The sequence below is a fragment of the Cuculus canorus genome, chromosome 23, assembly GCF_017976375.1.
Source record: "Cuculus canorus isolate bCucCan1 chromosome 23, bCucCan1.pri, whole genome shotgun sequence".
Classification (NCBI taxonomy): domain Eukaryota; kingdom Metazoa; phylum Chordata; class Aves; order Cuculiformes; family Cuculidae; genus Cuculus; species Cuculus canorus.
Window position 1 is genome coordinate 181,176 of NC_071423.1, and position 26,461 is coordinate 207,636.

Below are 26,461 nucleotides of genomic sequence, written 5' to 3' on the forward strand. Positions count from 1 at the left end.
CAGTGGGCGGGGCCTCTCCTCACTGCCCGCCCTGAGTGGCGGGCGCACACTTCCCACCTAGCGGGCAGATGGCGGCGGGGCTGTGGCGGCGCTTGGCGTTGTCCCGGGCCGGGCGCGGCCTGGGCAGCCTCAGGCGGGCGGAGGTGGGCGCCGAGCAGCTGGCGGAACGGCTGCGAGCGGAGAGGAGCAGGGAGAGGAGCAGGGAGAGGAGCGGAGAGGTGCGACGGCACTGCGGGGCGGGACCGGGGCTCCTCACCGGCTCCCCCTGACCGGGTCGCCCTCACCCATGGGCCCCCCGCCCGTCACCCTTTCCCCATGTCCCGCCCCCCTCGTCTTCCCTGGATCTAACCCCGCCTCTCCCCAAGCCTCCCCCCTCTCCCCGTGTTCCCATCTCCCCCTGGGTCCCGCCCCTCGACCTTTGGGTCCCCCTCGACCCTGTGTCGCCCCCTCTCCCCGGCTATCGTCCTACCCGTCTTCCCCCGATTCCTCCGGATCTCCCCCTCACCCCCGGGGCCCCCATCTCCCCATTCCTCCCCGCCCACATCTTCCAATCTCTCCTCTCTCCCCATGTTCCCTGTCAGCCCCCGGGTCCCCCTCCCTCACCCCATGTGTTCACCTCTCCCCATATACCCCCCTGCCCCTCGGGTCCCTCCCACCTCGCCCACCAATTCCCTCCTCATCCCCATTTAGCCCCCTTGTCCCCATGTTCCCCTGTGTCTCACTTCTCCCCCAAGTCCCCCCCCTTGCCCCTGTATGCCCATTGCCTGCCATGTCACTCTCTCTCCCCGGGTCCCCTCACTCCCTGGGTCCCTCTCTTCCCATGTCCCTTCCTTCTCTCCCCATGTCCCCATCCCCTGTGTCCCCCTCTCCATCCCTTAGTCCCCACCAACTTCTGTAGGTCTCCCCTTGCGCCCAAGGTGCCCCCCCTCTTTCCCCAGGTGTGTCCACCTGTCACCCCCTGTGTGTCCCCTCTTCACCCAGCTTGTCCCCCTTTTCCCTCAGATCCTTTCTCTTGGTTCCTGTATCCCCTGTCTCCCCATGTCACCTCCTTGCCCACCAGGTCTCCCTGCTTTCCCTGTGTCCTCACCCTGAGTGCCTAGCCCTGCCAGGGATCAAGGCGCTCCCCCTGGTGGGACGGACAGCTAGTGACAGGGGTGACAGGCGTTACCATCATGCCTGCGGGTTTTCCCTTGCTGGGCAGCAGGGGAGGATCTGGGTTGGGATTTTTGGGTCGCTGCCCCTGCCTGGGGCTAAGGGCAATGCCCCCTAACAGGGGCACTTGGTCACTGTTTTGATGATGTGAGTTACAGCGCTGCGAGACAAGGAATGGAAGCGGAAGGAAGGCGGGAAGCTGCTGAAGCAGAATCTTTGTGTGAGGGCTGTTTATCCTCCACTGATGGCATTTTGTTGTCTCCTCAGATCCCCAAAGATCCCACACAGAGACAGGTGTGGGAGCTCGCTGCGCTGAGCAAGCGGCTGCAGCAGGTTCACCCCAATGTCCTGGCCAAAGTGCTCAAGCAGGGAACTGTGTACCAGAACGAAGAGATTGTGGTGATCAACAAACCCTATGGCCTTCCTGTGCATGGTGAGGAAAAGCTGGCTGTCCTACGGCTGTGCTGAGGGGGAAATGGCTCTGTGGCTCTGACAGGGAATCCTCTGTCTCCACCCTCCATGCACTGGGATTTGCCTGCCAGGGAGGGATGGGGGCAGTTTGTCACCTTTAGGTCACAGCCTTCATCTTGCATTTTGGGGTTAATTAAGAGTAGGTGGGGAGGTGAACCATTCCCCTGATTCATTGCCTGTGGATTGTGCAGGTGGCCCTGGCATCAAGAATTGTATCACTGATGTGCTGCCAATTTTGGCCAAGATGCTGGTGAACATGAAAGCCGAACCCCTCCACCTCTGCCACCGGCTCGACAAAGAGACCACAGGAGTGATGGTGCTGGCACGGAGCAAGGAGGTAGCAGACAGGATCCGGCTTCTCTTCAAAACTCGTCAGGTGGAGAAGATCTACTGGTAGGAAATGTTTGGGTAAAGAAGTGGCTTTGAAGGGCCTGTAGAGTTTTAAGAACTCCAGGAAGACACTATAACAGCCTTCCAGTATGGAATAGGGCTCCAGGAAAGCTTGGGAGGGGCAGAGATAGGATGAGGGGGAACAGGTTTGACCTGAAAAAGGGGAGAAATTTTTTCCTGTGAGAGTGGTGAGGCCCTGGCCCAGGTTGCCCAGAGCAGTGGTGGCTGCCCCATCCCCTGAGGTGTTCAAGGCCAGGTTGGATGGGGCTTGGAGCAACCGGCCCCAGTGGGAGGTATCCTTGCTCATGGCTCGGGGTGGGACTGGATGGGCTTTAAGGTCATTTCCAACTCAAACCATTCCACAATTCTATTAAGAGGAGGGGAAAGGACAGTTGCCAGGATGTGGGGATGTGGGACTTTGTGGAAAGGGCAGGTGTTTGCTTATCTTCCCTCTAGTAATTTTTCATGGGGCTGGGTTGTGGGGAGAGGGGAGGATTCCCTTCCTGCTGGAGTGACGCCCTGTGGAGCTCTGGTTTCCCTTCCCAGGGCCATTAGCGTGGGAGACCCAGACCCTGCTGAGGGCGTTGTGGAGATCCCCATCATAGAGAAGGAGGTGCGGAGCAACCAGCCACACTACAAGGTGAGTGGGACGTCTTCTCAGCTGCTCTTCTGGCCTTGCACTCCCTCTCCCTGACTCCTGCTCCTGCCTTCCTGTGGGCTCAACCTGTCACCACTGTGCAGATGACACTGGCTCCCAACTATCGCCTGTCTCCCGAGGATGGGAAGGTGGTGAAAATCCGCAAGAATCGTGATGCGGAGAGCGCCGTGACGCAGTACCGCCTTCTGGCTCGCTCTTCTGCCTGCTCTCTCCTGGAGCTCCAGCCCATCACAGGTGAGGCCTGACTGAGTGTCCCTGAGGCTGCGCTGGCTGTACTTTCTGTGCACTCGGCAGCTGAGAGTGGTGTTGGAAATGGGAACTTGACAGACATGGCTGAAATAATTTTTGAGCCCAGGCCCTGGGAACAAGCCAGAACAGCAATGGTTTGCTGCCAAGCAGTTCTCCGGCTGCTGGCGATTTCGGCATGGGATTTATCTGGCACTGAGCGTGGCAGGTGGAGATGAGGCACAGCGCGGCTGGTTGTCACATTCCTCCTCTTTCCCTCCTCAGGTGTGAAGCACCAGATCCGGGTTCACCTGGCCTATGGGTTGGGGTGCCCCATCCTGGGGGATCACAAATATTCTCACTGGAGCAAGCTGGCACCCCAGGTAAGGCAAGTCCTGTGGTGGGGGCTGCCTGAGACAGATACAGGGCTGGGGTTTTCAAGGGCCAGCTTGAAGAGACAGATACAGGGCTGGGGTTTTCAAGGGCCAGCTTGAAGAGATGGGGTTTTAGAAGGGACATTTTGTGTCCTTCTTGCAGAAGCTTCCTGAAATCACCTTGAAGAGGCTGAAGCTGGAGCAGAGCAAGGCTCGCCACCTCCCCCTCCACCTCCACGCCCACCGGCTCTCCCTGACCCTGGGCCAGCGGATAGACCTGGTCTGCAAGCCACCCCTGTTCTTCAGAAAGACTCTGGAGAGGCTGCAGCTGGACATTGCTAGGGACTAACAGGGCAGGATGAGAGTGGTATGATCTGTCTCCGAATCTCCAGTGCTGTGTGTGGCTGCTCTGCAGCAGTGTCCGTGTTGGAGGCAGTGCTGTGATGGAGTCTGCAGTCTCTGCTGTTTTCCAAGGACTTCCCTGGTACCTGTTGGTACTGGTGTTGCTGGCTTCAACCCAGGTACATCTGTCTGCTGCTTGCCCTTGTTTGGGGCGGAAACATGGCTGGGTGCCTCTTGTTCAGACAAACAAGGCTGCACAGAAACGGGGCTTTACCCAGTCCGTATTTTGAACTGGTTTCTGAGCAATAAAAGATCAGTTCCGGCCAAGGGAAAGGGTTGTGTGTCTGTGCTCAGACCCAGAGGATCTCAGTCTGTGGGCAGAGGGTGCCCCTGGCTGCAGTCTCTCGCAATTTGAGGGCCATTGCTTGTCCCTCCAGAGCCATTTAGCACTCTCTCCCTTGTGTCCTTGTACTCTGTGCTCAAATTTGGAGACTCCCTTCTTTTGAAAATCCATCAAAAGTGCAATTTGGCTGTGGCTGTGGAGTTGTTTTGCTCCGCTGAGGCTGCGCAGGGAGTTCCTCAACTTGGCTTGGCCGAGAGCTCCGGGACTCCATCTGCTCTGTGCTGCCAGCGGTGTTGGTGTGGGTTTCTGGGCACCGACTATGCTGCTGGGAGAAACTTCTCTTTCACTGCTGCTTCAGATTTCTCCATCCTATTTCTAGATCCCATGGCAGTTATTGTGCCCCTGTACTCGGTGCTGGTGAAGCCACACCTCGAATCCTGGGTTCAGTTTTGGGCCCCTCACTACAAGAAGGACATTGAGGGGCTGGGGCACATCTAGAGAAGGGAACGGAGCTGGGGAAGGGGCTGGAGCCCCGGGGTTGTGGGAGTGGTGAGGGACCTGGCGCTGTTTAGTCTGGAGGAGGCTGAGGGGAGACCTCATGGCTCTGTGCAGCTCCTGGAAAGGAGGTTGTGGTGAGGTGGGGGCTGGGCTCTTCTCCCAAGTTACAGGCGACAGGACGAGAGGAAATGGCCTCAGGTTGCATCAGGGCAGTTTTAGGCTGGACATCAGGAGAAACACCTTCACTGAAAGGCTTTTCAGGCCCAGGCAGAGGCTGCCCAGGGAGGTGGTGGAGTCTCCATCCCTGGGGGATCAAAAAGCTGGGCAGATGAGGCGCTTAAGATGTTTTGGTAGTGGGCAGGGATGGTTGGACTCAATCTCAAAGGTGATTCTATGATTTTGGGGATCTCTCTGCCCCAGTAGCCTGCCTCGGAGCCAGATTCCTCCCCCTGCCCTGAGAGGGAGATGAGGAGAGAGATTGAAAAGCTGTCGAACTGCAGCCAATGCTCTGCCTCAGATCTGTAGCCCTTGGTGTCTGGTGTCTCTTGGCTGGTTCCCAGCAGCTCAGGGCTGGGCAGCAAGACTTCCCCAGTCTCTCCAGATGGTGTGGGTGCTGGAAACGGCTCTTTGTAGCATACGAGGCTACTGGGTACCTGGATGGGGCTTTTCGGTGGGATAATTCCCTCTCCCTGCCTCTCTGCTCCTCATATGGGGTGCAAATAGCTGGGTAGCCCCACACCTCTCAAAAGGAGTGCCAAAAATACATCTGCTTATGAGAGACAGGCGTAAAGCCATGAGGAGCCGGGGAGTGGCTGTGGCTGGGCAGGAATGAATGCTGCCTTCCCAGCCTGCCACTGTGGCTGCGCGTTCTCTTTTTCTATTTCAGGGCACACTTGTTGTGAAAAGGCTTCCCCCTGTAATTTCAGGTCCATTTAATGTGCCCTCTAAGCTGTCGTTTTACTGCCGCCTGGCACAGAGCGTTTGGCAAGCGGTGCCTTCAGCTCAACAAAGTCGCTCCACGAGCCAGTCACGCCTCAGACAGCACCAGAGCTCCTGGGCAGCAGCAACAGTCGCCGTCGTCTCCTTTTCCTTGACAGCCATGTCCCTCTCGCACACAGCTGCAGAGTACATGCTCTCCGATGCTCTCCTCCCAGATCCCGGTGGTTCCCGAGCCAAGGGGCTGCGCCTGGAGCTACCAAGCGATCGCCTGCTGAAGTTCATCACTGTGGGGCTGCCCCTCTTCCTTGTCTCGCTCGCTTTCGCCCGGGAGTTCTCTGCTGGTGAGTGGGGATCTTCGGGCTGTGAGTGACGGCTGGTGGTGACTGAGCTGTTGCTGCAAAACTCTCGTGCTCACACCAGCACGGTCATGCCCTGCGGCGGGGCAGCTGGAAAATGCTCTTTTAGGAACTGTTTTTTCACAGGGCTATTTATTGATTGTTTTTAATGGATTGTTGGTTGCTGGGAGAGCCTGGGAATGGCTGCACTAAACTCTAGTGCCCTGCCTCCCTCCAGCACCTCTGGGTGTGCAGGGTAGTTTCTGAGGAGGAGGTGGCTTGGGATCCATCCTGCCAGAGTTTGCAGGGGCAGCACAGAGGGTAGCATTGATGGGGCCTCACAACCTCAGGCTAAATCTGGCCTCAGCCGATGTCCTGCTGGGGCCTGCAGAGCTGGTTGGACTCCAGTTCCCACCCAGTCTCTAATTTTCCTACTGCGTGCCCGCAGCTATGCTCAAAGCACTTGTGTTTGGGAAGTGATGGAAAAGTCCTTGCTGGAAAGCACAGTGGTGGGGAAGGACAGCTACAAAATGACTGTTGAAAAAGGCTTTTTGAGTTACACATGATGCCTTAGCTGAGACCACCCACTGGCACCCAGCTGCATGGCTCCTGCCTGTGCTTACCGGACCCTGGTGGCTGAGGCTCACCTTTCTCCTCATCCTTGTCCTCACCCTAGGCTCACAGATCAGCTGCTTCTCTCCCACCAACTTCACGGGGAAGCAGTCTGCCTACGTTGACACAGCTTGCTGGGACTCTCTCGTCCACCATGGCTTTGACACTGAGGGTCACGCTGTCACCAAGTCCCTCTGGGCTCTCAAGGTACAGGTCAAGCTCACAGCTAGGTGCCTTCTGGTCCCACCTGCGTGCACAGCTCAACACCCACTTGTCTCTTTCACCTAGGTCTTCCCCTACTCACTGCTGGTGGTGGCAGTGCTCATGTACCTGCCATACCTGCTCTGGCGTTATGCAGCTGCTCCTGCCCTCCACTCTGACCTCCTCTTCATCATCGATGAGCTGGACAAATCCTACAACCGCTCTGTGCGCCTGGTGCAGCACATGAGGAAGGTGCAGCAGGCCAGCGCCGAGCCAGAGCGGTTCTGGGAGGAATATGAGAGGTGAGGCTGCTGGGCAGCCCCACCTGGTCACCACGTCCCTGCAAAGTCCCTCCATGTGGTGCTGTGGCTGTGGCCAAGTCCAGGATGGACTTGGGTGAAGCGATTTGGTTTGGGAGGTGGCTCTAACCCCCTGCTGTGTTCCCTCTGCCCCCAGGGCCCGCCAGGAGAGGTATTTTGAGTTCCCGTTGCTGGAGCGCTACCTCACCTGCAAGCAGCACGCCCACTCCCTGGTGTTCATCTACATCCTGCGGAACCTGCTGCTGCTTTTGTTCTTGGCTGCCACCTGCCTCTACCTCATCTTCCTCCACCTCAACATCTTCTTCCAGGATGAGTTCAGCTGCTCCATCAAATCGGGGCTGCTCGAGGCAGAGCCCCACATCCCCCCACTCATCCCCTGCAAGCTGGTTTTCTTCTCCATCTTCCAGCTCATCAGCCTCTCAGTCGGTGGTGTCTATGTCCTCCTCATACCCATTGTTATCTACAATGCCCTGCAGCTCTGCCAGTGGGACAAGGGGCTGCTCTCCATCTATGAGATGCTGCCTGCCTTCGACCTCCTCAGCCGCAAGATGCTCACCTGCCCCATCAATGACCTCAATGTCATCCTCCTCTTCCTCCGGGCCAACATCTCTGAGCTGACCTCCTTCAGCCGCCTCAACGCTGTCAGCGCCTTGCGGGACACCACCGCCAACAAGCAGGACATCGATACCGTCGTCGACTTCATGACGCTGCTGGCCGGGCTGGAGACCACCAAGCCCAAACCCCACGTGTGCACCCCTGATGCTGACAGCAGCATGGCCCTCTCCAATGGCAGGGCTCCAGGTAAGCTCTTCTGGGAGAGAAGATGTCTTTACTCTCCTTGTGGCTCTTCTGTGGCCAGATCTCACCCTGGGGGTGAGGCTGGATCCGTCCATTGTGGCCTTAAGCCCTTTGCAAAGACTGTAAGGGTTTGGGGGGGTTTGGGGACACTGGGAGGGCCAGCAGCTCTGTTTACAGCTGGGTATGGGTTCTGGCAGCCAGGACACGATGCTGCCCTGAGCCCACTTGTGGGCAGGAGTTGCTATAGGAACAGAAGGCAGAGAGATCGAGGCTTCCACCCAAGTTCTGGGCAAACTGGGGGGTCGGGGGGGCTCCTGGTTTTGGCAGAGAGAGCAGCCCCTGTGCTGGGGAGTGGGGTTGGGAGCTTTAAATCCTGGGGGTCTGATGCCTGCTCCCTTCTCTGGTCAGCACGGCCCTGGGGGGCTCAGCGTGGCTGCCTGGGGAAATGGGGGAGGGGTCTCTGAGGCAGAGCTGCATCCCTTGGGGCCTCCACGTACCCTCCCCTAGCACCACAGCTCCCTTTCCTGCATGCTTTGGGTTTTGGGGAGCCGGGGGTGCTTCCTTTGCAGGCTTACAGGGATCCCTGACCTGGCAGGGTGGGAGCCAGGATGTCTGGGCTCCTTTCCTGGCCCCCAAAACAGTGGCTGAGGGCTGCGGTTTAAAAGAAAACACAATTGAACTGTATTTAGCATCCTCGTTGGCATGGCAACCGCAGGGTTAGCACAACTGGCTCTCAGGCTAGTCACACTCGTGGAGAAAGCCTAAGATCCCAGTTTGCGATTGCCCAGTTAATGAACTTCCTCCTGCTCTCCACTTGCCCAGGAATGAGGCCTGGAGTAGAAGCGATGGGAAAAGCCTCCCGGGACTCACTGGGCTCTGCCTGACCCTGGCGGCTGCAGCACAGGCCCCACTGCTCTGAGGGGATCCAGCGGGACCCAGTTCCTTGTTGCCAGCAGTTGCTGGAGCGCATTAAACTCTAGTTTGGATACAGCCTGGGGGGTGACATCTGTAATGCGACAGAGCTCACCTACTCTCGTCCTGCCTTGGGGTTCCCCTTACACATGTTTTCTCAGCTCAAAAGGGGTTAAACAATCAGTTTTTGGTGCAGAGACTCTCGAACACCTTATCCCAAGCCCTAGGTGCCACATTGTGCCTCTTCCACACAATTGTCCATGCTGTTCCAGCAGGATGGGGGGAACGGAGGGCTAAGGAATGCTCCTCAACATTAAAAAGAGACGGTTTTATTTATTGGCAGAGGGTGGTGGCAGGCCCTCACCCTGCTGCCCCACACTGCGCTCTCTACGCCTCCTGCCCTGGGCTCCACATCTCGTTGTGGTTTGGCAGAGCTCTTCTCTCCCGCTGCCTCAGATTCATGGATCCTGCCAGCACCCTGCCACGGGGGCAGCTCGCTGAGAGGGGGCCAGGATGAGCTCCACGGGCAGGGAGGGCTGAAACTCCCACCCCCTGCTCCTTGGCTTAACAGGATTTTTCATAAATTTTCCTTTAAATTGATTTTTTTTTGCCTGTAGCCATGACCTCAGGCCAAAGAGGAGCTAGGAAGTTGCTTAATTAATAAGGCTGTAATGAAGCTAGCCGCCTCACTGCTTGGAAGGGAACAAAGCTGGCACTGCCGAGCCACCTTGCCAGGCCTGAGCTCCCTCAGCTGTCCCCTTGCCTAAATCCCCCAGGAGCCAGGGCGGAGGAGCAGCTCCCTTGCTCCGGCTGTGCGGGTGAGCCCCGGCATGCCCCCCGTGGGCAGGGTGTGCAGGAGGAAGGGAGGAGCGGGCAGGCCCCAGGTGTTGTACAGGGCACAGGACTTGTAGTTGCAGGGCCACTCGGCCCAGGCGTAGCGCAGCGCCAGCACCAGTGTCCCACAGCCGGCCAGGGCCAGTGTCACCATGCGCGACCCCACTGCCACGATGGGTGCTGGCAGCCACCGGCATGGCCACGTTGAGCTGGAGCAGCAGACCTGGGTGGGGAGAAACCTCCATCAGGTGGAATCATGAAGGTTGGAAAGTCCTCCAAGCTCATTTAGTCCAACCACCAGCCCATCCCCACCGTGCCAACCAAACCATGTCCCGTGTGCTACATCCACATGGTTTCTGAACCCTGCAGGGATGGAAATTCCACCACTAGTATCCTAATCTACTACTTTTCCTAGTATCCAGTCTAAACCTCCCTGGTGCAACTTGAGGCCATTTCATCTCATCCCATCCCTTGTTACTTGGGAGAAGAGCCCAGCACCTATCTCGCTACAATGTCCTTTCCAGGAGCTGCAGAGAGCGATGAGGTCTCCCCTCAGCCTCCTCCAGACTAAACAGCCCCAGGTCCCTCAGCTGCTCCTCATAACCCTTGCTCTCCCGACCCTTCCCCAGCTCTGTTCTCTTCTCTGGATGCGCTCCAGCGCCTCAGTGTCCTTCTTGGGCCCAAAACTGAACCCAAGATTTGAGGTGTGGCCTCACCAGTGCCAAATGCGAGGGGACAATCCCTGTCCTGCTGGCCACCCCATGGCTGATCCAAGCCAGGATGCTGGTGCTCTTCTTGGTCATCTGGGCCACTGCTGGCTTATGTTCAGCTGCTGTTGACCAGCACTCCCAGCTCCTCCTCTGCTGAGCAGCTTTCCGGCCGCTCTTCCCCATGCTTCACAATGGGCTTCCCTCTCCCAGCTTCCCTCTCCTGGCCGTGGGGGAAGCTTTTCCCACTCCTCACCTCAAATGCTGGCGTGTCTCTCTGCTGGCAGAGCAGCTCCTGGCTGTAGATGACGTTCAGCAGACCCCTGCTCACCTCCAGGACAGCATGGATAGGATACGGCCCCTGGAAAACCAAGTCTTTCTCCCCGTACGCCACAGCCCTGGCACCCAGGAGCAACCGGTGCGCCACATTCTGCTTGTCCCGGGGGTGGATGCTGCAAGGAAGAGGAGGGAGGTGGGTTGGTATTTGCTGGCTTCCTCTCTCACCCTCACTCCCGTCCTCTGGGACTCACCTGCCGTAGGGAGAGTGCTCATCGCCCAGATCCATTGCCACTGCCATGAAGGTGCCAGGCATCCTGGCATTTGGGACAATCCCCAGATCAGCTGTTTGGTGCCAGCGGAGCTGGGCGAAGCTGTCATCCGGGCTCTGACGGCGGTAGGTGGACAACTGCAAGGCAAAGGTGGCGGAATGTGGCTCACAGCACTCCCAAAACTGGATTTGGCGTCCCAGCAGGGTGCGTCCATGTGTTCACAGCACCCTGCTGGCTTTGAAGCGGCCTCTGGGGTGCAACCAGATGGGTAAAACCTCCCTGAGCATCATGAGGTGGTTCCTTGTGGGGGGGAGGTCCTGCCCCTCACCCCCTCCTCACCTGCACGAAGCCGAAGGGGAGGAGAGGCTCCGTCTGCCCGGCTGATCCGGTGTGGAAAGCCCAGCGCCAGTCAGCAATGAGCGCAGGGAAGGTGCAGTTGTACTGGTCTGTGTTCAGGAAGGCATTGGCCTCGCCTGGCCCCAAAACAGAGAGGACAGTGAGAGCCTTGTGGGATAATGGGGGGCTGGGGATAAAAGGTGGGGGGTTTACCCTGGTACCAAGCGACTCCCCGCAGCGTCATGTTGAGCAGAGGGTGGATCATTGCGTTCCAGAGAATGGAGGGTGTTTGCGGGCCAGAGAGATGCTGGGGCAGGGAGGTGCTGGAAGACAAGCCTGGGCTGAAGGGGGTGAAAAGCACAAGGTCAGCCCTGAAGATGGGCCTCAGGGGTCAGGGCTTGAAGCCAGTGCCATGCAGAAGGGCTACCCTTTGTCCCACACCACCCCCTTTTCCCACAGAAACTTGCCCTGCGCTTTCCGCACAGGAGGGGATTTTACCCAGAGGGGACATCGTGACTTGCAGAGGAGCCAGAAGTGCTCTGAGAGAGCTGGTGGGATGGGAAGGGACAGAAGATGCTCCCAAGGATCTCTCACCTCCCCACATCCTCTGGGAGCCCGCACACCCGCAGAGCCCTCCTGGAGGACCAGGCCTCAATCGGGGTGCCCCCCCAGGCCACTTCCACCAGCCCCACTGGGTACCGCAGGGTCTCGTAGAGGAACCGCCCCAGCAGCCAGCAGACAGCTGAGAAGTAGGTGAAATTCCCATGGCCCAGGTTTTCTGTTCAAGAAACAATAGGCTGTAAGGGGAAAAAAAGCGGGGTAAAACCATTTCCAGGCTCTTTTTTGGTGGCAGGTTGCACTCACCGGCTGTCGGGATGGACCACGGCAAGTCTATTCGCTCCAGGTCCTCCAGCTCCACGTCAGAGCGGGCAGGTGCTGCGGCAAAGACACGGACGTAGGGGTAGTGAGCAGCAGCGGCGAGCTCCTGGCTGGCATTGGTGATCTAAGAAAGAGTCAGGAGCACAGGGGGCACCTTCCTGCCTGGTCCCTGCCTCGTCAGCGGGATCGGGCCATGCTGCGGGTGCTCACCTGCAGCACCGTCATTGCCATGTTGCTCTGCCCACTGCAAAGCCACACGTCCCCAAAGTAGATGTCTTGCAGCGTCACGTTCTCCGAGCCCTGTCTGGCTGTCAGCACATAGGGACCACCCTGATCCATAGGGTCCAGCACAGTTGTCCATGTCCCAGAGGATCCTGGAAAAGGGGATGATGTTTGGCTTTCACCATCCCTACTAAGACCTCAAGATCATAGAATCACAGAATCCTAGAATGCTTTGGGCTGGAAAGGACCTCAAAGCCCATCCAGTTCCAACCCCTGCCATGAGCTGGGATGCCTCTCACTGGATCAGGGGCTCCAAACCCCATCCCACCTGGCCTTGAACCCCTCCAGGGATGGGGCAGCCACCACTGCTCTGGGCAACCCAGGCCAGGGCCTCCCCACTCTCACAGGAAAACATCATAGAATCATAGAATCAGCAGGTTGGAAGGGACCCGCTATGTCATCGAGTCAAACCATTCCTAACACTCCCTAAACCATGCCCCTCAGCACCTCGTCCACCCGTCCCTTAAACACTTCCAGGGAAGGTGACTCAACCCCCTCCCTGGGCAGCCTCTGCCAGTGCCCAATGACCCTTTCCATGAAAATTTTTTTCCTGATGTCCAGCCTGAACCTCCCCTGGCGGAGCTTGAGGCCATTCCCCCTTCTCCTGTCCCCTGTGACTTGGGAGAAGAGCCCAGCTCCCTCCTCTCCACAACCTTCTATCAGGTAGTTGTGGAGAGCAATAAGGTCTCCCCTCAGCCTCCTCTTCTCCCAGCCCCGTCCAACCTGGCCTCTCCAGGGAGCCAAAAAGGCAACCTGGGCCAGGGCCTCCTCACCCTCATCATGAAGAATTTCTTCCTGATATTTAAATCTTCCCCCTTCCAATTTAAAGCCATTACCCCTCATCCTGTCCCTATGGGCACTTGTAAAAAAAAACCTCCCCAGCTTTCATAGAATCACCAGGTTAGAAAGGACCCACTGGATCACTGAGTCCAACCATTCCTAACACTCCCTTAAATCATGTCCCTAAGCACTTCCATCGCCCCGTTCCTTAAATACCTCCAGGGAAAGTGACTCAACCCCCTCCCTGGGCAGCCTCTGCCAGTGCCCAATGACCCTTTCCATGAAAATTTTTTTCTGATATCCAGCCTGAACCTCCCCTGGCAGAGCTTCAGGCCATTCCCTCTTGTCCTGTCCTCTGTCACTTGGGAGAAGAGCCCAGCTCCCTCCTCTCCACAACCTCCTTTCAGGTAGTTGTAGAGAGTAATAAGGTATCCCCTCATCCTCCTCTTCTCCAGGCTAAACAACCCCAGCTCTCTCAGCCGCTCCTCGTAAGACTTGTTCTCCAGCCCCCTCACCAGCTTCGTTGCTCTTCTCTGGACACGTTCCAGAGCCTCAACATCCTTCTTGTGGTGAGGGGCCCAGAACTGAACACAGTACTCAAGGTGCGGTCTCACCAGTGCTGAGTACAGAGGGAGAATAACCTCCCTGGACCTGCTGGTCACACCATTTCTGATACAAGCCAAGATGCCATCGGCCTTCTTGGCCACCTGGGCACACTGCTGGCTCATGTTCAGTCGCTGTCAACCATTACCCCCAGGTCCTTCTCCTCCGTGCAGCTCTCCAGCCACTCTTCCCCCAGTCTGTAGCACTGCACAGGGTTGTTGTGCCCCAAGTGCAGGACCCGGCATTTGGCCTTGTTAAACCTCATGTCATTGGCCTCGGCCCAGCGGTCCAGCCTGTTCAGATCCCTTTGCAGAGCCTCCCTACCCTCCAGCAGATCCACACTTCCACCCAGCTTAGTGTCATCTGCAAACTTGCTGAGGGTGCACTCAATGCCTTCATCCAGGTCATTGATAAAGACATTGAACAGGGCTGGACCCAGTACCGAGCCCTGAGGAACCCCACTTGTAACTGGTCTCCAGCTGGAGTTAACTCCATTGACCACCACTCTCTGGGCCCGGCCATCCAACCAGTTTTCAACCCAGGATAGTGTGTGCCCGTCCAGGCCAGAGGCTGACAGTTTCTGAAGCAGAAAGCTGTGAGAAACTGTGTCAAAGGCTTTACTGAAGTCCAAGAAGACTACATCCACAGCCTTTCCCCCATCCAGTAGTCGAGTGATTTTGTCATAGAAGGCGATCAGGTTAGTTTGGCAAGATCTGCCTTTCGTGAACCCATGTTGACTGGGCCTGATCACCCGGTTCTCTTGCATGGGCTTCATGATAGCACTCAAGATTACCTGTTCCATGACTTTCCCCGGCACTAAAGTCAGACTGACAGACCTGTAGTTCCCCGGATCCTCCCTGCAACCCTTCTTGTAGATGGGCACAACATCAGCCAGCCTCCAGTCCAGTGGAACTTCCCCAGTCAGCCAGGACCACTGGAAGATGATGGAAAGGGGTTTGGAAAGGACATCCACCAGCTCCTTCAATACTCTTGGGTGGATCCCATCCGGCCCCATAGACTTGTGGGTGTGTAGCTGAGCATCTCTCCCTAATGTCTAAGATCTTTGCAAAGAGGTGGGATGAGTGGCCACAACTGATGGGGATGGACAGCCAAGGAGGAAAGCTTCCCCACCATGGAGATGGGCACAAAGATTTTGAAAGCTCTCTGCCATTGGAAGGTCTTTCCTCCTACAGCAATGTAAGGGTTAAAAAGAAAATCTCAAAGACAAATGTGTGTCAGAGCAGAAGCTGCTGGGACGAACCAGGATTACAAGAGCAGCTTGGTGTGTGTGACACCAAGATGTCTCCAGCTAATTTTAGATGTGCCGAATCGAGGCGTAAAGATATTCTGCTGGAGCTCAGCGTGGATTTTATGGCTTGGCTGGGGCTGGATCCTGCAAGCCTCTCTGGAGCAGCAGAATGCTGCATTCTCACAAGATGCGTTGGGGCTCTCCAGCTCGTGGAGGGGCACTTTAGGCAGCAGTTTCACCCCTAAAGGTGATGAGCAGCCCTGACTCCCGAGACAGGGGATGAGGGCACCAGCTGAGGTTTGAGGAGCTGAGATGCCTCCAAGCCCTCCCAGCCTCGGGGAAGGCTCTGCCTGGGGAGGTGACGGCCTTCAGGGCTCAGAGATCCCCAGCAGGATCCTCCGAGGGGGAACACAGCAGAAAAAAACCCCAGGAGAGCTCTGGAGATTTCCCCGGAGATGGCTTTGACAGGGAGAGGAACTCAAATCCCCTCCTCTCCGCAGCCTCATCCTTCGGCTGAAGCCTCTACAGTGCCACCCACTCCAGTGGCAGCTCAGCACCCGCTCAGCACCTACAGGATCCCGCTGGTGGGAACCAAAGTGAGCAAACGCTGGTGTTGGTGGAGAGGGGAACAGCTGAACCGCCCTGGATCTCCTGGAGAAAGGGAAGCCATCACCTCTGCAGCATCGGAGCAGCGGTGTGACAAAGCCAGCAGCATCCTGCCCTTTAGCAGGTCCAGTCTGAGCTCTGATGTGCCCCTTGGCCACCAAACCCACCAGCTGCAGTTGCTGATTGAAAGTCCAGGACTGACCTTTAACTCGCACTGTCTTCTTCATGATGATGGTGCCACCATCCCCAGTGAGATCCACGGTGACTGTGGCGCCCACCTTCCCGTAGCCCCACAGCACAGCTCCTGCCGGCGCCTTCTGCAACACCATGTGGTCACTGTAGTAGGACGCAAAGCCCAGCATTGTTCCTGGGATCAACAGACAGAGCAAACGTCATCTCCAAGAGGCAAAAAACAATGAGAACACCACTGCATGGCCTCTGACTCCCTCTTAAATACAGATTGAGATCTCAATTTATAGCTTCCTCCAGTCCTGACCAACCTTAGGGTGGTTAAAACCACCAAGAAGCCAAGGAAGCAGCACAATTTAAGCCCCCAGGAGAGCTCAGCCCGAGGGCAGTTGCCTCCCAGAGCACAGGAGCTTGGTTACACTGAGTTTGGAGGCAGATTTTGGTACAAATCCTCCCAATAAAAGCAAGGAGCATCTCCACCAGCCCAGTGTGGCTAATAAACACACTCTGATGTGGTTTTCCCTTGCAAAGAAAAGCTTGGTGAACAGTAGGATGGGGAACATCAGGCACATAGCACCAGCAAAGGCACCTTCAGCAGGGTGGGAAGAAGGGCTCTCAGCCTTGTCACCTACTAAAGCCCCTTTTTGGGGATGTAAAATTAAAACCATGCTTGAAGGCAGTTCGGGCAACATTGCAGGACATGGAGAAGGGATCTGGGCAAGGATTCTCGCTGTAGGCATCAAACTGGGGCTCACGGAGCCCTATCTGCTGTGCAGCTCACCCAAGAGAGGAACAGACCCCAGGAAGGATGAGTTACATAAAAAACGAGTCGGAGGAGAAAAAAATAAACTCTGAGATGGCAGGGAAGAGCTGGGAGGCTATAAAAAGCGCTGGGAGGAGGGGAAGGAGTGGAGCCCATGGGATGCAGCTGGGGAGCGGTGTGCGACGCCCGCCTTACGTAAAGCATCAACCCACAGCGGCGGCGACTTGGCAAGGGTGTCCGACTGAGGCTGGGGGAGCCCAGGGCCCTAAAACGGAGCTGGGGGAGCCCAGGGCATTGAACAGGGTCTGGAGGAGCCCAGGGCATGCTTTGAAGAGGGGCTGGAAGAGCCCAGGGCATGCATTGAAGAGGGCCTGGGGGAGCTCAGGGGATGCACTGAAGAGGGCCTGGGGGAACCCAGGGGATGCACTGAAGAGGGCCTGGGGGAGCCCAGGGGATGCACTGAAGAAGGGCTGGGGGAGCCCAGGGCGTCCGAGCGGAGCTGGAGGGGGCAAGGGCATCGAAAGGGGCTGTGGGTGCCACGGGACATGAGTGGGGCTGAGGGTCAAGGGTGTCAAAGTCATTGACACGGGGCTGGGGGAGCCAAGGGCCGCAAAGTGGGGCTGGAGGGGAAGAAGTGAAGGGGCCGGGGGGGGTCATAGGGCCGCTGGGGGGCTCGCTCCCCGGCCAAGTTGGGGGTGCAGAGCCACCCCGTTTTACCTGCCGCCAACGGAGCCAGCATCGCCAGCAGCGGCAGCGGCGCCATCGCGGCCCCGCGGGTCGGGGCCAGAGGAGGGACGGGACCAATGGGAGAGCAGATTCGGAGGAGGGGGCGGGGCCAATGGGGCGGGGGCCACATAACGACGGCGCTTAGAGGGGCGTGGCCGCACAGTGGGGGCGTGGTCATCAAGGAGCCTGGTCACGGGGGCGTGGCCAGGCCACGCGCGGGCAGCGTGCCGGGGGGGCGGCGGTTGCCTAGCAACAGCGTCCTCCTCACAGGCAGAGTCGCCGACACGGCCCGGCCGGGTCAGAAGGGCGGGGTGGGGCGACGCGGGCCGGTATACGGGGCAGGGGGGGCACCGGGGGGCACCGGGAGGAACAAGGAGGAACCAGAGGAACGAGAGGAGCCGCAGGCCCGAGCTCCCTGCCCTTCTGCCCATCCGGGCCGCGCCGGCTCCGCTGCCTCTGAGGAGGACGCTGTTGTTTGGCAACCGCCCCGCAACCCCCCCCCCGCCGGCGGCGCGTACCCTGGCCACGCCCCATCCGCATGACTCCCGGCCCTCTGCAGCTAAGCCCCGCCCCATCCCCTATGGCTCCGCCCCTCATGTATCCTGGTCCCGCCCCCTCGCGGTGCTGCCTTCCCCTGCCTGCACCTCCAGCCCTGGGGCCGCGGGTTCGAGTCCTGGCGCTGCCCGGCCGGGGCTGGAGGGGCACGGGGTGCCGCTGATCCCGGCTTTGCCGCCGCAGGGAGCCCGGAAGAGGCTGCCATGTCCATCCCCTCCGCCAACAGCACCCTGCATCTGCCCGCCGGCTTCGACACCCTTCTCGAGGGGCTGGCGCTGGAGGTGCTGCGCTCACAGCCCACTGACGTGGTGGCCTTCGCTGCCCAGCACTTCCAGATGCTTCTGGAGCGCAGAGAGGGTGAGTGGCCCCAGCTGGCAGCGCCCAGACCTGCTCCTCCATTGCCTGCCCAGCCTTGTCGCAGCAGGCAAACCGGGGTTCAGTAGTGGCTGGGTCTGGGTGGACTCAATGATCTCAAAGGTTCTTTCCAATCAAGCGACTCTACGATTCTATGAATCCTGCTCTGTGGAAGGCCCATCAGCCAGACCATCAGGCCTTCCCCTTGTGCCCATTATCCAGGGCATCAGGCCTTCCCCTTGTGCCCATCACCCAGGGTATCAGGCCATTCCTTTGTGCCCATTATCCAGGGCATCAGCCCTTCCCCTTATGCCCATCACCGAGGGCATCAGGCCTTCCCCTTGTGCCCATCGTCTGTGTTGTCATGTCTGCCCTGTGTGCCTGTTGTCAGGACTTCATTCCTGCCCACATGCCCATCGCCTATGGCATCCTGCCTGCCCCATGTTCCCATCCTAGGGGACTTAGCACCTTGCCCAATACTTGAGTCATCAGACCTGCCCATGTGCCCATCCCTGCCCCATATGCCCATCCCCATGGTGTCAGTCCTGCCACATGTGCTCATCCCTGTGTCCATCCCTGCCCTACGTGCCCATCACTGTGGTATCAACCCTGCTCCGTATGCCCATCCCCGGTGCATCAGCCCTGCCTTGTGTGCCCATCCCCGTGGCGTCAGCCCTGCCCCACGTGCCCATCCCTACCCCATGTACCCATCACCGTGGTGTCAGCTCTGCCCCATATGCCCATCCCTGCCCCTTATGCCCATCCCCATGGTGCCAACCCTGCCCCACATGCCCACCTCCATGGCATCCCGCCTGCTCTCTCCACAGCGATCTCAGCCGACCCGTTGGTGAGTGGTGTCCCCCAAGCCCCTCTCCAGGTAGGCTGCCTTCCCTGCCCAACCCTCCAGTCCCTCTGGAGCATTTGGGGTGCACGGGGTGACAGGCTGGGACCCCCGTGGCCCCGCTGCCCTTGTCCCACACCTCCAACATTTTAGGTTTTCCTGCTTTTCCACCAGGAACTGGAGGAAACTGAGGAGAAGGAGGACGAGGAGAAGGCAGAGGAGCAGGCAGGCAGCGTTGCATCTGTGGACACAGTAAGGGACACAGCACCTGCACCCTAAATTGGGCTAGCGTAGGGGGAGCTGCCAGCCCCTGCCAGCACCAGCACAGCAGGATTTCTCCCCAAAACTCCTGGCAGCGCAGCGAGACGAGTAAACCCACGGAAGCGGGGAGCATACCCCTCTTTTAGCAGGACACTTCTCTGGGGAGCTGCTCCACTGATCGGCCGTCCTGCCTCCTTTCTTAATGAGATTTCTTATTAATAAGGTCCCCGCCGTTATTAGTAACTCTCACTTGGGATTTCTTCCCTAAAAAGTCTGGCTCCAGGAGCAGGGCTGAACTTCAGAGATATTTTCAGGCTACTTATTTAGGCCCCTGCACCCCTAGAGGCTATAAACCCTTTAATAGCGTCCCCACGTGAGGGAGGGCTGTGACATTGCTCTGCTTCCCCCCCTCCAGGACCTGAAATGCCGTTTTGGGGAGCACAGGGGGGTCCCTCCATCCCATTCCATCTGGTGAAATTCCTATTTTCCCATCCAGGTTTCAAAATCCTAGCTGGTGCTGGGAGAAAAAAAAAAAAACGGGCGATGGGGCTTGTGTTGCAGCTGGCTGCTTTATTTGTGGGGGGCGCCCCCCCCATCCTGTGCTCATCCCGGTCCCCCCCAGTCCTGTTTCCCGGGGGGAGCCGGCCATATGTGTCGCTCGCCCACGGTGCAGGGCATGCCGCTGGCTCCCTGGGAAAAACAGGAAGGAGGGATGAAGCGGGGGGATAAAAAAGCTGGCGGGGACCCCACACCGGGGCTGATGCCAAGTGGGTCCACTGTGCCCCCTGCACCCCAGCACCACCTCGCCAGCTGCCGGCTCCCGCTTCTGCAGCAGCAGTGCTGCCTGCCCAGGGCACCTTTCCAGCAGCAAATTCCCTGTTTTTTAACACCTCAGTGCCACCATCTCAACCCATGATGATGGGATGCTTCTGGTGGGTCCATGCCACCCATCTCCTTCCAAAACACAAATTATTGTGTCTGGACATAGTTTATGGGATGCTGGAGCACCCGGAAAAACATTGCTCCAACGTTCCCTCCCCAACACAGTGCACCCCAGGGTGGGTTGTTTTCTCGGATGAAGGGGCCCAGGGAGGAAGAACGCAGAGCTTGGAACGGGCTCAAAACCCGCTGCTAATGATTAGAAATGTTCTGGCATTTGGTGTCCCTCCTCCGCAGCCACAGCCTGCGGAGACGCCGGTGCCTGGCAGCTCTGCTGGGACCAGGGGGCTGCGGCCGGAGCAGGTTTTGGGGAGGGGGTGCCATCCACTCTTGCATTGAAACTGCTCTCAACCCCCCATTTTTATGCATTTTTTTTCATTTCTGGGTGCCAGGATGACTCTCTCAGCATCTTGCATCCTAATTTTGGGGCTAATTTTCCCAGACCTTTGAATGCACGAGTCACCCCGAAAACCCTTTCCACCCAGCTCCCCTTAAAACACCTCTTCCCTGGCTGAAGCAGGTAGTGATGGATGTGGTGGTCCTAAAAAAAAAAAAAGGCAGAGGATCATTTTCCCATCTAAAAATCCCATCCGAGCAGACAAGGCTTTGATGGGAAGCTGGAGCAGGGTTTTCTGGAGCAGAGCTATTTCCACCCTCTGATGCTGCACTGGTGGGAAGAAGTGGTGGTGGAAAAACAGCTCCAATAGGGAGAGTCGGGTGCCAGTGGCTGGCGGGGGAGTCGAGGGATGCTCAGGGAGGACCCGGCTCCCTGGGTGCAGGGTTTGGGTGCCTGGGGGGTGATTGACACCCATCAGCCAGTGAAGTGTGGGATGGAATGGGATTGATGGGATTGATGGAATGGGGAGCAGGGGATGCCACTGCCCGCATCTTGGCTGGAGTGACCTTGGGAACAGAGATAGCATCAGGGATGGAGGTGTGGACAGCATGGTGATGAGAGGGGCAGAAGAGGGGACAGAGATAAGGGTGATGATGGGGATGATGAAAGGGACAGAGATGGTGGGGTTGAAGTTGGGGATAGGGACAAGGGTGGAGATAAGGGGGATGGGGACAAGGAAAGGGGCAGTGGTGAGGATGGAGACAGAGGTGATGATGGGGATGGCGAGGGTGGTGGAGGTAATGGAGATGGGGATAGTGAGAGGGCTGGTGACAGCAGTGGGGATGGTGATGGGTGGTGCCAAGTTTGGGGACAATGATATCAGTAGGACAGGGATGCCAACAGTGATGGTGATGCTGGTGATGGCAACCAGGAAGCTCAGCACCACCAGACCCCAAGCAGGACACAGCCCCATGAGCAAACCCAGCCAGGGAGGCCCAAGGGTGCTGGTGCCTGTCTGGGGGGGCCACACTGTGTTTGGGGAAAGGCCAGAGCCAGCATCGGTGCACAGAGCCCACGGGCAACTTATGCAGTTGCTTAGCAACTCCCAAACCCGGATTAGAGGCAAGCGAGGCGGGTGATGTGGGGGGCTGTGGGCTGCACCCCTTGCATCACCCTACAGGTGCCCCCTCTTTCCTGGGGTCGCCCCATCTCGCCCTGCCAGCCTCAGCACCTCAGCATGGTCTGAGGGCGAAAGGGGGTCTGCAAATAGCACCTAGGGCTGGAAAAATGGCTGGGTTTGCAGGTCTGGCTGGAAAACATCCCAAACCTGGGGCATCAGATACTCCTGTGAGCAGGGGAGGGACCCCCCAGCCCCCAAAGTGGAGCCTCCTCTTCTGTGTGGAGCCTGCGTTGGGGCACATCAGCCCTGAGCTTCAGCAGCTGCTCAGTGGGATGTGGATTCCTTCCATACCCTCCCTTCCTTGCAGTCCTCATCTTCACCATCCTCATCCTCACTTTTCTTTGGGACCAAACCCTAAGTAGGTAGTGAAGGCTTTGACCCCTGTGCAAACAAACCCAGGGGCAATCCCTGCCTCAAACATCGCTGTGGGCCAAAGCATCCCCCCAGAAACCCTCCGCTCCCCCTCCTGCCCCCTGAGATCGCTGCAAATTTTGGCAGGGCCAGATTCCCCCCGCCACGGCGAGAATGAAACCTGACAGTGCCGTTAAATATTTGCTCACAGCCTCCGCGTGTAATTTTCTATTACACGAAACTCCGATGCGAGCTGACGGCTCCTTTAAGTGTTTGCAGGGAGTTGGAGGCTGCGAAAGAAAATTGGAGGAGGGAAAAAAAAAAAAAAAAAAGAGGAGAAAGGAAAAAAAAAAATTAAGAAACACTCCCCCCTCCAAAAGCCTGGCAGGGGTGCAGGGCTGATAGGCTCGCCCGGAGGAAAGCGCATTACGTAGGCAAGCGGCTCCGCTCAACTTGCCACCTGCGCCGGGAGAGCTGCTGGGGAAGCAAGACCCTGCTGGAGCCCCTCGCCCACCGCTGCCGCCCACCTGTCCTGCGCCATGGACTGCTGCAACGTAGGTGCCCCCTTTCCCCCAATGCCTCGCCTTGCTGCATTCCATTTATTATTATTATTATTATTATTATTATTATTATTATTATTATTTCCACCAGAGTGGGATCTGGGGGTGGCGAAGGGGATTTGAAGGGGGTGGATTTGCAGGGGGCTGATGCTGCAATGGGTGCTGCACCCAAGAGCTCAGCCAGCTCTGTGCCCCCCACCCCAGCATTACTGCAACCCCCTCCAGTCCCTAAATCCTGTATCACCCCCTTCCCAAATCCCCCTCCCCATTTCACACCGGTCCAGGATCCATCCTGCTGGGACCACGGCCAGCATCCTGCATCCCGGTCAGGGAAGTCCCCCCCCCCCGTCCCCAAACCCAGGGGCCAGACACAGAGATTAGCTTCTATTCATTTCTTTCTCCCTCCTCATCACACCAGGTGGGATCAGGGGTTGCTTATGGGTGACGGGATAAACTGGCGGGAGCAGGGGGCTGCACCCCTCCGTGAGCCCCCCTCACCAGCCAGCCTGGGGAGCTGATCCGGCAGAAACTCATATCCTTCCCCCTCTTTTCTCCTCCATCCATTTTTGCCCCCCTTTCCTTCATTTTTTCCATTTCCCCCCCTTTTTTTCCCCTCCTTTTTCCCCCTCTCCTGCTCAGCTGTCAGCATGGAGAGAAGCGCCAATCTGCCTTCCTGTGCGCCTCCAGTGAGGCAAAACCCACCTTGGATATAGGATTTATCCCACCCTGGATATAGGAGCTCTTCCCTGAATATAGGATTTCCTCCCCCTCACTCCAATATGTAGGATTTCTCCCTCTGAACATAGGATTTCTCCCTTGCATGTAGGATTCCTCCCCCTATATACAAGATTTCTCCCCCTGGATGTAGGTTTCTCCCCTTTGACATAGGATTTCTCCCCTGGATATGGGTTTTCACCCCCTTCATATAGGATTTTCCCCCTCTGGATATAGGATTTCCTCCTGGATATTGTTTTTCACTCCCTGCGCGTAGGGTTTCTCCCTTGAATATAGGATTTCTCTCCTAGGTATATGTTTCCTCCTGCATATGTGAGTTTTCTCCCTTGAATCTAGGATTTCTCTCCTGGATATAGGATTTCTCTCCTAGGTATATGTTTCCTCCTGCATATGTGAGTTTTCTCCCTTGAATCTAGGATTTCTCTCCTGCATATAGGATTTCTCTCCTAGATATATGTTTCCTCCTGCATATGTGAGTTTTCTTCCTTGAATCTAGGATTTCTCTCCTGCATATAGGATTTCTCCTCCGGCTATAGGATTTCCAGCCTTGGCTCTAACATTTCCACCCTGGACGTATCATTTCCACCTTGAACTTGTCGATTAAGCTGCCACCGCTGCTTTGCTCCCCTCACCTTTCACACTGCAACTTTGCAGAGCTCCAAGGGGGGAGCATCCCCCTCCCCCAAACATGCAGCTTCCAAATAATCCCCCCAAACCTCCTTTAAAAGCGCTCCCAGGGCCATGCAGAGGATAAACCCGCGCTGTTGCCCACACTGGAGCATCCAGTGCCGCCTCACTCCAATCTCAATTGGTTTTCCCGTGTTTTTTTCTACCCCTTGACCTCGGCACTGCGTTTAACCACTCTGTTGGGATGCAGCAGGAGGGGAGTGGGCTGCGGAAATTTATTCCTTGGGAGGATTCCCCCCTGCCTCCGGAGTCACAGACTGTGAGGGAAGGGGAAACTGAGGCACAGCCACCTCAGCTTGCATGAAGTGACTTCCTGTGCTGGAATCCTGCTCCCAGAATCCACTCTGTGCTCCCAGGGATGCTCCTCTCCCTGGGTCGCAGCCCTTGGGGCAGCAGGATCTAGCCCAGTGGGGCTGGCTGGGCTCTGGCTTTTGCAGCTGAGTGGTGTTGGGTAGGAATTGAGGCACGAACAGGGAGTGAAGCATCTTCCCCCATCGCACTTTCAGTCGCAAATCCCCCAAGACACCTGTGAAAGACCCCCATCTCTAGCAGAGGACCCTCATTTCTGGCCAAGGGGCTAATTTAGGACCTTATTTAATGGATTGAGTTGCGAGGGAGGGTCGGTTGCCCTTTTTGAGGTGCCACTGGCCATAACCTTCCCATTGCTGCCGGCAGGAGGGAGCCTGCACAAAGCTGGACGAGGACATCCTGGACATCCCCTTGGACGATCCTGACGCGAACGCAGCGGCCGCCAAGATCCAGGCTAGTTTCCGTGGCCATATGACCCGCAAGAAGATCAAAGGGGGGGAGATCGATCGGAAAACCAAGGACGCTGAGTGCGCCAACAGCACCCGTGGGGGCGACCTCCGCAACGGCGATTAGGTACATCCCGCGCATCCCCTGGCCCCCTCCCAAATCAGGTCATTGCTACAAGGATGCCACTTGGAGCATCTTTCCTGTGCTGTTTCGGGATGGAGAAGTGGGTTCTATTCCCAGGAGGTGAAAGCGCGCGGGCAGGCAGCCGCTGCCTGCCCTAATTTTGGGAGTGCGCCGTAGTAGTTAGCATGGGAAAGCGAAGCCCTAGATTTGAATTCAATTTCTCCCTTAGCAACACCACCCCGAACGCCTCGCCTCAGCACATGCTATTTTTAAAAGCCTGTGTCACAGTCTCCTGGCAGGAAAAGGTAAATTTAAGAGCACCCACGGTGCCGAGGCCGTGTGGCATCAGGGCCCGGACAGTGGGTATTGCTGTGCCCCATGCCCTGGACCTCGGGCTGGGCTGGCACGGGGAGTGGGGAATGGCCCCGACGACCGGGATCTTCGCTTGGGGTTGGCGGCGGGGAGGTTCTGCTGCCAGCTCAGCCACGTGTGTGTGACGGGGCCGGTGGGGATGCAGTGAGGGATGCAGCTGGGATTCAGTGAGGATGCAGTGGGGCACAGTGGGATTGAGGTTGCAACAGGGTCGAACTGGGGATGCAATAGGGGAATGCAGTGGGAATGAATTGAGGATGCAGTGGGGATGCAGCAGGGATGCAGTGAGAATGAACTGGGGATGCAGTGGGAATGAATTGAGGGTGCAGCAGGGAAGGACTTGAGGGTGCAGCAGTGATGAACTGGGGATTCAGTGAGGATGCAGTGGGAATGAATTGAGGCTGTAGTGGGGATGAACTGGGGATGCAGTGGGAATGAACTGGGAATGAATTGAGGGTGCAGTAGAGATGAACTGGGGATTCAGTGCGGATGCAGTGGGGATGAACTGGGGATGCAGTGGGGCTTCAGCAAATATGCAGTAGGGATGAACTGGGGATGCGATGGAGATTCAGTGAGGATGCAACGGGCATGAACTGAGTACACAGTGAGCATTCAGTGGAGATGCAGTGGGGATGAACTAAAGGTGTAGTGAGGATTGAACAAGGATGCAGTTGGGATGCCCTGGAGAGACAGTGGGGATGCAATGGGGAAGCAGTTGTCAAGGGAAGGGGCTCATTAGGGCCACGAGTCTCGTTAGGGTGGCCTCATTAAGTGGGCTGAGAAGGCTTTCACAGGGAGCTGGGTGCAACCCACCCCCCATGCTCCCGGCTGTGAGGACGGGGCTGGGTGAGGGCAGGGTGCAGGCAGCATCTGAGGGTGCAGGCAGGGTGTGGGCGGGCTGCAAGTAGGGCAGGGGCAGCGTGCAGGCAGGGTGCAGGCAGGGTAGGGCACAGAGAGGGTGCAAGCTGCAGGAGAGTGGGCAGAGCGTGAAGAGGGCAGGGGCTGTGTGCAGGCAGGGTGCAGGCTGAGTGCGGGCAGGGCTCAGGGTGCAGAGAAAGTTCGGGGTGCAGGCTGGGTGCAAGCAGGGCTCAGGTTTCAGGGTGCAGGCAGGGCTCAGGCCCAGCACTGACTGCTCTCTCCTTCTCGCAGGGGCCGCCACTTGCCAGATCCCCTTTGCCGCCGACCCCCGCCGTCCACCGAGGCCCAGGAGCCCCTGCTTCGCCCCCTCAACCCTGCATGCGCCCCCCGGGCCCTTGCTCAGCTGGTCCCCACCTGCCCCCTACCCCAATAAACGCCCCTGCCAGGGGCCCAGCCTGTCCTTGGCACCTCCTGATGTCA

General features: G+C 57.8%; 4 protein-coding genes across 13 annotated transcripts; 3 read left to right on the forward strand and 1 right to left on the reverse strand.

The window, feature by feature from the left end:
• The first annotated feature begins 36 nt into the window (after positions 1-36).
• RPUSD4 (RNA pseudouridine synthase D4) lies at positions 37-5,373 on the forward strand. Of its 2 annotated transcripts, none has more exons than XM_054087137.1 (7): positions 37-218; positions 1,420-1,585; positions 1,815-2,016; positions 2,560-2,653; positions 2,755-2,905; positions 3,182-3,279; positions 3,434-5,372. In XM_054087137.1, exons 1-7 carry the CDS (start codon positions 69-71, stop codon positions 3,617-3,619), a joined length of 1,047 nt encoding a protein of 348 aa, XP_053943112.1. In that variant the 5' UTR covers positions 37-68; the 3' UTR covers positions 3,620-5,372. The 2 variants fall into 2 exon arrangements, with proteins under 2 accessions (XP_053943112.1, XP_053943113.1); XM_054087138.1 differs by having other exon boundaries at positions 52-143; positions 3,434-5,373.
• PANX3 (pannexin 3) lies at positions 3,663-8,697 on the forward strand. Of its 3 annotated transcripts, XM_054087127.1 has the most exons (6): positions 3,665-3,791; positions 5,380-5,733; positions 6,404-6,546; positions 6,628-6,842; positions 6,997-7,661; positions 8,481-8,697. In XM_054087127.1, exons 2-6 carry the CDS (start codon positions 5,553-5,555, stop codon positions 8,540-8,542), a joined length of 1,266 nt encoding a protein of 421 aa, XP_053943102.1. In that variant the 5' UTR covers positions 3,665-3,791; positions 5,380-5,552; the 3' UTR covers positions 8,543-8,697. The 3 variants fall into 3 exon arrangements, with proteins under 3 accessions (XP_053943101.1, XP_053943102.1, XP_053943100.1); XM_054087126.1 differs by having other exon boundaries at positions 3,663-3,791; positions 5,572-5,733; positions 6,997-8,697; XM_054087125.1 differs by having other exon boundaries at positions 6,997-8,697.
• Positions 8,698-8,900: 203 nt separating this feature from the next.
• SIAE (sialic acid acetylesterase) lies at positions 8,901-17,159 on the reverse strand. 7 transcript variants are annotated; one of them, XM_054087136.1, is made up of 10 exons: positions 15,597-15,736; positions 14,333-14,473; positions 12,085-12,248; positions 11,860-11,931; positions 11,590-11,773; positions 11,209-11,336; positions 10,999-11,132; positions 10,642-10,796; positions 10,368-10,563; positions 8,901-9,627 (listed from the first exon to the last, which is right to left on the reverse strand). In XM_054087136.1, exons 3-10 carry the CDS (start codon positions 12,233-12,235, stop codon positions 9,334-9,336), a joined length of 1,314 nt encoding a protein of 437 aa, XP_053943111.1. In that variant the 5' UTR covers positions 12,236-12,248; positions 14,333-14,473; positions 15,597-15,736; the 3' UTR covers positions 8,901-9,333. The 7 variants fall into 7 exon arrangements, with proteins under 7 accessions (XP_053943111.1, XP_053943105.1, XP_053943110.1 ...); XM_054087130.1 differs by lacking the exon at positions 14,333-14,473 and adding an exon at positions 17,064-17,159 and having other exon boundaries at positions 8,905-9,627; positions 11,209-11,318; positions 11,860-11,998; positions 15,597-15,761; XM_054087132.1 differs by lacking the exon at positions 14,333-14,473 and adding an exon at positions 17,064-17,159 and having other exon boundaries at positions 8,906-9,627; positions 11,209-11,318; positions 11,695-11,773; positions 11,860-11,998; positions 15,597-15,761.
• Positions 17,160-17,702: 543 nt separating this feature from the next.
• Positions 17,703-26,441, forward strand: NRGN (neurogranin). The gene is made up of 6 exons (XM_054086792.1): positions 17,703-17,984; positions 18,809-18,858; positions 18,997-19,092; positions 22,325-22,444; positions 24,548-24,754; positions 26,273-26,441. The coding sequence occupies exons 1-5, from the start codon at positions 17,831-17,833 to the stop codon at positions 24,752-24,754; spliced, it is 627 nt and encodes a 208-aa protein (XP_053942767.1). The 5' UTR covers positions 17,703-17,830; the 3' UTR covers positions 26,273-26,441.
• The last annotated feature ends 20 nt before the right edge of the window (positions 26,442-26,461 follow it).

What these genes read in the sequence shown, in the direction of transcription:
- PANX3 (XM_054087125.1), top strand. Translation starts at nt 5,553, where the DNA reads ATGTCCCTCTCGCACACAGCTGCAGAGTACATGCTCTCCGATGCTCTC. An exon ending in CGCCCGGGAGTTCTCTGCTG is followed by an intron (nt 5,734 to 6,403) that starts GTGAGTGGGGAT and finishes TCCTCACCCTAG; the next exon opens with GCTCACAGATCAGCTGCTTC. An exon ending in TTCTGGGAGGAATATGAGAG is followed by an intron (nt 6,843 to 6,996) that starts GTGAGGCTGCTG and finishes CTCTGCCCCCAG; the next exon opens with GGCCCGCCAGGAGAGGTATT.
- SIAE (XM_054087129.1), bottom strand. Translation starts at nt 17,109, where the DNA reads ATGGCGCCGCTGCCGCTGCTGGCGATGCTGGCTCCGTTGGCGGCAG. An exon ending in GTGGTCCATCCCGACAGCCG is followed by an intron (nt 11,774 to 11,859) that starts GTGAGTGCAACC and finishes TTTCTTGAACAG; the next exon opens with AAAACCTGGGCCATGGGAAT. An exon ending in GAGCACTCTCCCTACGGCAG is followed by an intron (nt 10,564 to 10,641) that starts GTGAGTCCCAGA and finishes TCTTCCTTGCAG; the next exon opens with CATCCACCCCCGGGACAAGC.
- NRGN (XM_054086792.1), top strand. Translation starts at nt 17,831, where the DNA reads ATGTCCATCCCCTCCGCCAACAGCACCCTGCATCTGCCCGCCGGCTTC. An exon ending in CAGTAAGGGACACAGCACCT is followed by an intron (nt 19,093 to 22,324) that starts GCACCCTAAATT and finishes CGCATTACGTAG; the next exon opens with GCAAGCGGCTCCGCTCAACT. An exon ending in GCGCCATGGACTGCTGCAAC is followed by an intron (nt 22,445 to 24,547) that starts GTAGGTGCCCCC and finishes TGCTGCCGGCAG; the next exon opens with GAGGGAGCCTGCACAAAGCT.
- RPUSD4 (XM_054087137.1), top strand. Translation starts at nt 69, where the DNA reads ATGGCGGCGGGGCTGTGGCGGCGCTTGGCGTTGTCCCGGGCCGGGCGC. An exon ending in CTATGGCCTTCCTGTGCATG is followed by an intron (nt 1,586 to 1,814) that starts GTGAGGAAAAGC and finishes TGGATTGTGCAG; the next exon opens with GTGGCCCTGGCATCAAGAAT. An exon ending in GCAACCAGCCACACTACAAG is followed by an intron (nt 2,654 to 2,754) that starts GTGAGTGGGACG and finishes ACCACTGTGCAG; the next exon opens with ATGACACTGGCTCCCAACTA.